At 41.8% G+C, this 11,562-nt stretch overlaps 1 protein-coding gene across 1 annotated transcript in view; it reads right to left on the bottom strand.

Annotated features, from left to right (window-relative positions):
* LOC112066205 (beta-defensin 115) overlaps positions 1-1,118 on the bottom strand; it is a 7,522-nt gene extending 6,404 nt beyond the window's left edge. The window contains exon 1 of the mRNA XM_024128608.1: positions 1,025-1,118. Within this exon, the coding sequence (XP_023984376.1) occupies positions 1,025-1,118 (94 nt within the window). The remainder of the gene's footprint in view (positions 1-1,024) is intronic.
* Between the last annotated feature and the right edge of the window lie 10,444 nt (positions 1,119-11,562).

The following is an 11,562-nucleotide window of genomic DNA, read 5'->3' as shown; positions in this document are numbered from 1 at the left end:
TGGAGAGGGTGTGGAGAAAAGGGAACACTCTTGCACTGCTGGTGGGAATGTAAATTGATACATCCACTATGGAGAACAGTATGGAGGTTCCTTATAAAACTACAAATAGAACTACCATACTACCCAGCAATCCCACTACTGGGCATATACCATGAGAAAACCATAATTCAAAAAGAGTCATATAACAAAATGTTCATTGCAACTCTATTTACAATAGCCAGGACATGGAAGCAACCTAAGTGTCCATCAACAGATGAATGGATCCAGAAGATGTGGCACAAATATACAATGGATATTACTCAGCCATAAAAAGAAATGAAACTGAGTTATTTGTAATGAGGTGGATTGACCTGGAGTCTGTCATACAGAGTGAAGTAAGTCAGGAGAAAAACAAATACCATATGCTAACACATATATATAGAATCTAAATAAAACAAAATGGTTCTGAAGAACCTAGGGGCCAGACAGGAATAAAGTCGCAGACGTAGAGAATGGACTTGAGGACACAGGGAGGCGAAAGAGTAAGCTGGGACGAAGTGAGAGAGTGGCATTGACGTACGTACAATATCAAAGTTAAAATAGATAGCTAATGGGAAGCGGCCACATAGCACAGGGAGATCAGCTCAGTGTTTTGTGACCACCTAGAGCGGTGGGATAGGGAAGGTGGGAGGGAGATGCAAGAGGGAGGGTATATGGGGATATATGTTTACGCATAGCTGATTCACTTTGTTATACAGCAGAGGCTAACACAACATTGTAAAGAAATTATACTCCAATTTCAAAAAAAAAGAAAAGAAATCCTGGACTCTGCTGATGTTTGCCAGGTTCCCCAATGAGAAGCACCATCATGGTCGAGGTGGCAGTCTGCCTTTCCCATGGGGCCTATTCTTTTTAAGGCTTTTCACCAGCTCTGTACCATCCCTCTGAGCTGTTCTCATTCCCATACATGTTTAGTTTCCCAGTGATTCTATGCGTTGAACCCCATTGTTACTCCTTTTTCCCCCCCTCTCCATGATCTCGTTACCTGGGGAAGCCTGAGTCAGGACCACAAGGACAGCTAAGGCCAAGAACAAGAGTTTGATATATCCTGAGAGGGGTGAGGAACCATCCAGCAGCATACTGATTGTGCTAGGGAGGGTAGGTTTTCACTCTGTGTTTTATTGACTTGGGTAGGGCTGAGTCACGGACAATAAATCAGAGAAGGACAGAATGTTCCACCACCCAGGACATCAACCTATAGGTCAGCAATGTAAATTGATCGTCCAGTATTCAGAGTCCTTCTCTTGACATCATCTGGGAAGGTGGAAGGCATTCGCAGAGGACATACAAGACCTGCAAGTCTGTGGCATTGTGGAGAGAATGGACCCACTTTCCAAGAAGCCTTTCCCACTCCTCTCCTTGGGCAGTTGAGCCCCCTCCCTTATATTTTCACAGCCTCTGTGCTTCCTTTTTTTCTGTCATAATGTTTATCATGATAAGTTGGAACTAAGTGTTTTTCTAATTTATCTCCTCTATTGGATGACACTGGCAACTTTTACAGACCATGAGACCTCTGAAAGTAGGGACTGGCTGTGATTTCTTTACATCCAGACTGTGCAGTGAACACTTGCTGGAAACAATGAATGAATAAATGCATTACGGTATTCACTTATAGCCACAGAGATCTTAGAATTGGCATTTCTCAGCTAAGAAAATGCAGGCCCACAGAGTGGACGAGAACTGTCTAGAGTTACACTATGGGCAAGAAAGAAAAGACTGAGAGCCCTCATAACCCAACTCATAGTCTAACTCTTTTTAACTGCATTTTTCTCCTTATTACCTACTCCAAATCCTTGATATTAGTGCTTTGGGGTCTTTCTTGGACTCTGGCTCTGAAGAAGAGAGCAACAAAGATGGTATAGAAGGGGGCACTGCCTCGGCTCCATCAGGAAGTCAGTCTGTGAGTCCACTGGATTTTCTTTTTTTTTTTTTTTGTGGTATGCGGGCCTCCCTCTGCTGTGGCCTCTCCCGTTGCGGAGGACAGGCTCCGGACGCGCAGGCTCAGCGGCCATGGCTCACGGGCCCAGCCGCTCCGCGGCATGTGGGATCCTCCCAGACCGGGGCGCGAACCCGGTTCCCCTGCATCGGCAGGCGGACGCGCAACCGCTGCGCCACCAGGGAAGCCCTGGATTTTCTTTTTTGAGTCCTTGGTATGTCTTATGGTTATTTTACATCTTTTAATAGGTCCAGTTTTCTTCTATTATACTCTCTTCTTCGTGAAGTTGGCAGGTATTAGGGGCGGCATGATGGGGTTCATGAAATCTTTTTCCCTTGATATCCAGATAGCATGTTGTCCAGGAAAGCAGTGAGCATGGAGCCATCCACTGAATCTCACTGTCTCTCAGTAATTATGATAAAACTTTACATACTTGACCCCTTAGAATCCTTACAGGATCCCTGACAGGTAGATGCAATATGCTCAGGGTTACATAGTGTTTAGAGTGAAGTATGGATTTAGATCTGGTTTACCTATCCCCAGAGCATATGTTCTTTCTATCATCCCAGAGGATCAATGCCTGAGTAATGAAGGAAGAAGAAGCCTGTTTAACCTGAAAAGCAGTAATGGGCTGAAGAGAGTTATAGTTGTTATCTTCTGAAAAGGCATGTTTTGTGCAAGCCTAGAGGGCAGAACTAAAAGTTTTGGGTGGAAACTGCAGGGGAGCAGGTTTAAGCTAATTGGAAAGACCTCTGATGATTGAAGTCATCCAGAAACAATTGGACAGTCTGGGAGAAGTGGTGGCTCCCAGTGTCCAAATGCTGCAAACTGAGTCTGTATGACCACTTCTCTCAGATTCTGTAGGAAGCACTGCTGTGTTCACTGGATATGGATCTATTTACTAGGCACAGTTCTAGGCACTGGGTCTAAAAGGAGAAGAGAGCAATGTCCTGCCACTCTGGTTAGGGAGAGAGACAACAAACATATAATGCCAGATGGTGACAAGTACTATAAAGAAAAATAAAGCAGGATAAGGGATACAGAAAAATATGATATATGATGTGTGTGTGTATTTTGAACAGGTTGTGCAGGGAAGGACTCTCTGAGGAAGTGATATTGAGTAGAAAACTACATGTACTGAGGAAGTGAGCCACGTGGATATCTAGAATCTCCAGGCAGAGAGAACAGCAAGAGCAAAGGCTCTAAGGAAAGAAAGTGCTAGGTGTGTTAGGAAGAGCAAAAGTCAAGTGTACCTGCAGTAGAATGAGTGAGGGGATGAATAAAATAAGCTAAAATCATACAGGCAGGCAGAACTATAGTATGTCAGATCTTGTAGGTCTCTATTAAGGACTTTGTAATTTATTTTATATATGATAGGGAATTGTGACTTACATTTTAAGAGATCATTTAAATCTGAAAGTTTGGTTTTGTCTTTTTGCCTGTAAGACACCACTTTCTCCATCTGTTAAAGTATTTGGGCTAAACAAGTGTTTTCTGGAATGTGTCACTGCCCGTGTCAATGGCAGTATGTGTTTTTCATAACTTTTATTTTAATGCTTATTTGAGAAAAAAAATCACCAGACCTTGGTCTGGTGATTTTACAGATAACATCACTTAGGATGTGATCAAATACAGATTTAAGAAAATGGTCTGTTGGTTTCTATTAAAAAATTAAGTAAATAATTGACAGCTTATAGATGATAATGCAAAAAAATTGTAAGATGATATATAAATGGCTAATTTTGGGCTACATAATTGAAAAAGACCATTCTTTGGAAGAGAAAACTGAAGGCCAGAGAGGTCAGTCAACTTTCCGAAGGCCACACCGCTGGTAAGCCATGGAGTCAGGAATAGGACTTTAGTCCACCTGACTCCAAAGCCATTGCTCCTTACAACAGAGAATATTGTCTCACCAAACACATAAATCTTCTGGCTGTAATTGTGTCTTTATTTATTTATTTTATTAATTTTTTATTTTGGAATTATTATAGATTAACAGGAAGTTGCAAAAGTAGTAAAGAAATTCTGTGTACACTTTACCCAGTTTCCCCAAATATTACATTTTGAATAACTATAGTACAATGTCAAAACAAGGAAACTGACATCGGTACAATATATATGTATATTTCAATATCATTTTATCACAAGTGTTGATTAGTGTAAGCAATCAATATGCAAAACTATTCAATCACCACAAGGATTTTCTTTGTGCTGCCCCTTTATAGTAACACTCAACCCCCTTCTTCCTTAGCATCCCTAACCCCTGGCAACAAACTGTTTGTTCTCCATCTTTCTAATTTTGTCATTTTGAGAATGTTATATAAATAGAATCATACAGAATATGACTTTTGAGATCACTGTGTATATCACTAGCTTGTTCCTTTCATCGCTGCATAGTGTTCCATAGTATGGATGTACTGCAGTTTATCTAACCATTAACATATTATAGAACATTTGGGTTGTTTCCAGATTTTGGTTATTACAAATAAAGCTGCTATGAACATTTGCCTACAGGTTTGTTTGTGAACATATGTTTTCATTTCTCTGGATAAATACCTAGGGGTTTGCTTGATGGATTCCATGATATTTGTAAATTTAGCCTTTTAAAAAACTGCCAAACTATTTTTCAGAGTGCCTGCACCACTTAACATTCTCACGAGCAATGTGTGAGAGATTCAGTTTCTCCTCATCACTATGTGGTACTGTCATGGTTTTTAATTCCAGCTGTTGCAATAGATATGTAGTACTATCTCATACTGATCTTAAATTGCATTTCCCTAATTGCTAGTGATGTTAAACATCTTTTCACGTACTTATTTGCCATCCACATATCATCTTTGGTGAAATTTCTTTTCATTTCCCCACTTTCTAAATGTTATAAACTCTATATATGAGTTCTTTGTTGGATATTTTTTTGTAAATAACATCTCTCAGTCTATGCTTTTTCTTTTAATCCATTTCATGTTTTTTTTATTCATTGCCTCACATAGCTATTTGTCTCTTTTCTGTGGTGAAAACAAGATCTACTCTTTTAGCAAATTTGAAGTATACAGCATTGTTAACTATAGGAACATTGTTGTACAATAGATCTTCAGCACTTACTCATCTTGCATAACTGAAACTTTGTACCACTGGCTGACATCTCCCCATTTCCCCCTCCACACAGACCCTGGTAACCACTATCTACTCTCGGCTTCTATGAGTTTAACTATAGAGATTCCACATACAAATGAAATCATGCAGTGTTTTTCTTTCGGCATCTGACTTATTTAAGTTAGCATAATGTTTTTCAGGTCCATATATGCTGTCACAAAAGGCAGATTTCTTTCTTTTTAAAATGCTGATTAATATGCCACAGTGTGTGTGTGTGTGTGTGTGCGTGTGTGTGTATACATACATATATATGTCTTCTCTTTCCATTCACCCGTCGACAGACATTTGGGTTGTTTCTATATCTTGACTATTGTGATAAATACTGCAATGAACATGAGAGTGCAAATATCTCTTCAAGATAGTGATTTTATTACATCCACAAGTGGGATTGCTGGATCATATGGTAGTTCGATTTTTAATTTTTTGAGGAAACCCCATACTGTTTTCCATAGTGGCTGTACACTATTTAATAATACTGTTTTCCATCCATGAACACAGAGTATCTTTCCATTTATTTGTGTCTTCAGTTTCTTTCCACAGTGTTTTATAGGAAAAATATTCTCTGACATAAATCATAGCAATGTTTTCTTAGGTCAGTCTCCCAAGGCAATAGAAATAGAAGAAAAAACAAACAAAGGGGACCTAATCAAACTTATAGCCTTTCACACAGCAAAGAAAACCACAAACAAAACAAAAAGACAACCTATGGACTGGGAGAAAATATTTGCAAATGATGCAACTGACAAGGGCTTAGTTTGCAAAATATACAAACAGCTCATACAACTAAAAAAAAAAAAAACCCAATCAAGAAGTGGGCAGAAGACCTAAGTAGACATTTCTCCAAAGAAGACATAAAGATGACCAATAGGCACGTGAAAAGACGGTCAACATTGCTAATTATCAGAGAAATGCAAATCAAAACTACAATCAGGTATCACTTCACACCCTTCAGAATGACCGTCGTTAAAAAGTCCACGAACAATAAATGCTGGAGAGGATATGGAGAAAAGGGAACACTTCTACACTGTTGGTTGGAATATAAATTTGTGCAACCACTATGAAGAACAGTATGGAGGTTCCTTATAAAACTAAAAATAGAGTTACCATATGATCCAGCAATCCCACTCTTGGGCGTATATCCAGAAAAGATGAAAACTCTAATTCAAAAAGATACATGCACACCAATGTTCATGACAAAATATGTACAATAGCCAAGACATGGAAGGAACCTAAATGTCCATCAACAGATGAATGGATAAAGAAATTGTGGTTCATATATACAATGAAATACTACTCAGCCATAAATAAGGAATGAAATAATGCCATTTGCAGCAACATGGGTGAACCTAGAGATTATTATACTAAGTGAAGTAAGTAATACAGAGAAAGACAAAAATCATATTGATTTTGGATGCATGCAGCAGTGAGTAGTATCTGGAAGCGAGACCTTAGTTCCCTGATCAGGAGTCCTAATCACTAGACCACAGGGGCCAGCAGCTAGGGCCTAAATCCCCAGTCCTTGGCTACCTTGACAAGAAAAAATTCTATGAGGAGGCAGAAGGTAAAGAGAAAAGTAAAATGTTTATTGGAAAAGCAGAGTAGATGCGGAAAGATGCACGGGTGAACTCTGCGAGAGAGCCTCGAGAGTCACACCTGTGGGAAGTTTAAATCCTTTATCAGGAGGCAGTTTTCTGGGTCTTTGTCTTCTCTCTGGCTAATCATCTTGTTTTGCCCACCAGGCTAATTTGTCTCAGGACCCTTCCCTAGGTGCACACGCACACCTCAGCCAAGATGGATTTCAATGCAAAGGCATCTGGCAGAAAAGAAGCAAGGCTTATTATGGCCTGACATCCCCTGAATTTTGATCTCCAAGGAGGCTTTCTGTGCATGTGTAGTGTCTCCCTTGCCCCAAGGAGGGGAAATATGTGTTCTCTTGATCCTTTACTCAAGCAGGGTTTAGCCCCTCTTTGTTCCTGCCATGACAGTTATCTTAAGGTGCCCATAGGAGATGAAACCTGGCTATTTACCCTGTTTCTGTTGTTACTTCCATTTTGGAGAGCAAACAGGAGGCTGATTGTAAATACTTAACCTGGAGCCCACCTATCTTTTGTCTCAGACAAGGCAAACAGGAGGCTAGTTTTAAGTGTCCAGCCTGAAGCACACACTTTTCCTGCTCCATGAAATGTAAGTAGGAGGCCAGTTGTACATGCCTAACCTGGAACCCATCTATCTCCTGCCTCAATGTGATGTCACTTATATATGGAACCTAAAATATGATACAAATGAACTTATTTACAAAACAGAAACAGACACACAGAAAACAAACATACATAACTGAATCACTTTGCTGTACAACAGAAAATAACATCACATTGTGAATAAATTAGCTCAATTTTTAAAAATGTCTTATAGTGTTCAGGGTACAGGTCTTTCACCTCTTTGGTTAAATTCATTCCTAAGTATTTTATTCTCTTTGTTATAATTATATATGAGACAGTCACTCATGGCTCTGCCCAACCATAAACTAATTTCTATACTAAGTAGTTCTGCACACATTTATCATAAGGTAAAATGGTAGATCAAGGGGGAAACAATCAAATTATAATGTAAAAACACATTTAAAATGTATATAATGGCTTTATATAGTAGATAAGTTTTCTTGAAGTCTATTCCTACCCCACACTTGCTTCTCCAAAAGTTACGCATATTCACCCTGATACTATTGCTATATATGTTATATAAATGTTATACTAAATGTAAATGCTCAATCAGGATCATTTTTCTCTAAAAGAACCTAGGTAAAAGGCCATGCGTGTAAACTATGAAATAAATGACTAACAGCAGACTTGTGGTTGACCAAATCAACACATTTCAAAAATCATCAGAATTGTTCCATGACCAGCATCTGGCAAATAACCTCTGAGCCCTTAAAATATCCCACCTGAGAAAGTGTCTTTGCATACCTGACTTGGACCATGCCAGATATTTTATCCTAACCATGTGATATACAGTGAATACCTGGTTTATATGATTTTAGGCTAAGCTGTATCAGTTTGAACTCTAGAAGCAGGATTTGAAGACGGGTAGCTAATTTCATGCATGTGAGTGCTCCATGCCTACATGATTGATCCCCAATAAAAACCCTAGACACCAAGGGTCCAGTGAGCTTCCTTGGCTGGCAGCACTGCGCATATGTTATCACACATCATGGCTGGGAGAATTAAGCTGGGTCCATGTGACCCAACTAGGAATCTTATACTTGGTTTCTTCTAGACTCCTTCTATGTCTTTTTCATTTGCTGATTTCAGTCTGTATCCTTTAAAGGTAATAAATTGTACACATGAGCTTATCTAGGTCTGAAGAATCATCAGACCTGAGAGGTGATAGGGACACTCCAAAATAGCTAGACATATGTAACAATGGAATAGAATTGAGAGTCTATAAATGAATCTTAATACTTATGTCAATTGATTTTCTATAAGGGTTTCAAGACAATTAAATGAAGAAAGAATCATCTTTTTAATGAACAGAATTGAGAAGACTGGAGAACCACACACAAAAGAACAAATTAAGACTCCTGTGTTATATCATACACAAATTAAATTAAAATGGATCAAAGAGCTAAATGTAAGGGTTAAAATTTAAACTCTCAGAAGAAAACACAAGAGTAAATCTTCACGATCTTGAATTAAGCAATGATTTTTTAAATATGACACCAAAAGCAAAAGCAACAACCAAAGGAAGTTCATATAAATTTAAAACTTACACATTAAAAGATACCATCAATAAAATGAAAAAAAAAACCCTAGAGAATGGAGGATATATATAAATATAAAATATGTCTAACATATCAAATCCTATATCTAACATGGACAGCATAACTCTAGAGATGGGGTATTTCAGACTGGAGCTGGAAAAAGGAAGCAAATGAAAATACTGTTCTTAACATTTTATATGAAGTTAGCATCAATTTGGAGGTCAATTTCCATTGAGAGAATTGATGGATCATTAAACTACAGGGGACCCTGAACAGCAATGACAAAAAGAAAGCAAAAGCAGTGTTTGGAGAAGATGGCAGAGGAGTAAGACATGGAGATCACCTTCTTCCCCACAGACACATCAAAAATACATCTACAGGTGGATGTGCATCAACTGCTACAGAACACCTAGAACGCTGGCAGAAGACTTCAGACTTCCAAAAAGGCAAGAAAATCTACACATAACTGGGTAGAGCAAAAGAAAAAAGGGAAAAAAAGAGACAAAGGAATTGGGATGGGACCTGCACCTCTGAGAGGGAGCTGTGAAGGAGGAAAAGTTTCCACACACTAGGAAGCCCCCTCACTGGTGGGGACAAGGGAGAGTTTTGGAGCCTCAGAGGAGAGTGCAGCAACAGGCATGCAGAGGGCAAAGCAGACAGAATCCTACACAGAGGATTGGTGCCGACCGGCACTCCCCAGCCTGAGACACTTGTCTGCCTGCCAGGGCGGGTGGGGGCTGGGTGCTGAGGCTTGGGCTTCAGAGGTCAGACCCCAAGGAGAGGACTGTGGTTGGCTGCATGAAGACAGCCTGAGGGGGCGAGTATGCCACAGCTAAGGGAGTCTGGGAAGAAGCCTGGGCCTGCCAGAGAGGCAAGGGACCATTGTTGTGGGGTGCACGAGGAGAGGGGCAGGCCCGCCATAGGAGTTTCTTGCTCCATGTGCTCACAGATGGCAAGGCATTGCCTACATGAGCTCCAGGGGTGAGCGCGAGCCATGGCTGCTATCTCAGACCCTAGAGGCAGGAGCGATGGATACTGCTGCCACTGCTGTCACCAAAGATCCTGTGAGCAAACACAGATCACTGCCCACACCTTCTGGGAGCCTGTGCAGCCCGCCAATGCTGAGGGTCCCGTGATGTGAAGGAGGAAAAGTTTCCACACACTAGGAAGCCCCCTCACTGGTGGGGACAAGGGAGAGTTTTGGAGCCTCAGAGGAGAGTGCAGCAACAGGCATGCAGAGGGCAAAGCAGACAGAATCCTACACAGAGGATTGGTGCCGACCGGCACTCCCCAGCCTGAGACACTTGTCTGCCTGCCAGGGCGGGTGGGGGCTGGGTGCTGAGGCTTGGGCTTCAGAGGTCAGACCCCAAGGAGAGGACTGTGGTTGGCTGCATGAAGACAGCCTGAGGGGGCGAGTATGCCACAGCTAAGGGAGTCTGGGAAGAAGCCTGGGCCTGCCAGAGAGGCAAGGGACCATTGTTGTGGGGTGCACGAGGAGAGGGGCAGGCCCGCCATAGGAGTTTCTTGCTCCATGTGCTCACAGATGGCAAGGCATTGCCTACATGAGCTCCAGGGGTGAGCGCGAGCCATGGCTGCTATCTCAGACCCTAGAGGCAGGAGCGATGGATACTGCTGCCACTGCTGTCACCAAAGATCCTGTGAGCAAACACAGATCACTGCCCACACCTTCTGGGAGCCTGTGCAGCCCGCCAATGCTGAGGGTCCCGTGACCTGGGGCCAACTTCCCCAGGAGAGTGAACAGCTTGCTTCAGGCTGTTGCAACTTCCTGCTGGTCTCTGCTGTTGCAGGCACTCCCCACACATCCCAATTGTGACTGCCATATCCTTCCATCTCCCTGGCCTGAGTGAGCAAGTGAGCCCTACTCAGACACTGCTTTCGCCCCCTCTCGCCTAGGTGGGGAACAGATGCCTAAGGGTGGCCCACATGCAGAGGCAGAGCCAAAACCAAAGTTGAAGTCCAGGGGCTGTGCGACCAAAGAAGAGAAAGGGAAATCTCTCTGTGCAGCCACAGGAGCAGTGGATTAAATCCCTGCAATTGGCTTGGGAAACCCTGCATCTCTGGAATATCTGAAGAGACAACGATTGTTCCCACAATTGAGGTTGTGGACTTTGAGGGCAACTGTAGACTTTTGGGGCAAGTACATGCAGGAATTGGGCCAGGTCAGAGGCTGAGCTGGCCCCACAGTGCCCACAGCAGGTCCAGAGACCTACCTAGAGTTTGCTTTCTGGTTTTGTTTTGTTTTCAGGTTTTGTTTTTGTTAGTTTAGTTTTTAGTGTTGATTTTCATTTTGGGGTTTGATTATTTGTTTGGTTAGTCTCTTCTTTTTTGTTTTCTGTGTGTGTGTGTGTGTCTGTGTGTGTGTGTGTGTGTGTGTTTCTTTGTGTGTTTTTGTCTGTTTGATTTGCTTTTACTACTTGTCTTTGGGTTTTGCATGTCTTTTCATTTTCTTCCTCCCCGCCACCATTCTTCTGCACTGTGTGGTTTGCAGGGTCTTGGTGCCCTGGACAGGAGTTGAGCCTGAGCCTCTGAGGTGGGAGAGCCAAGTCCAAGATGTTGGACTACCAGAGAACTCCCAGTCCCTGGGAACATTAATTGGTGAGAGCTCACCCAGTCTCCATCTTAACACCAAGACTGGGTTCCACCCAATGGCCAGCAA

Source organism: Physeter macrocephalus, chromosome 14, assembly GCF_002837175.3.
Source record: "Physeter macrocephalus isolate SW-GA chromosome 14, ASM283717v5, whole genome shotgun sequence".
Classification (NCBI taxonomy): Eukaryota; Metazoa; Chordata; class Mammalia; order Artiodactyla; family Physeteridae; genus Physeter; species Physeter macrocephalus.
Note: the sequence above shows the minus strand (reverse complement) of the source record. Positions and strands in the feature narration are given on the sequence as shown.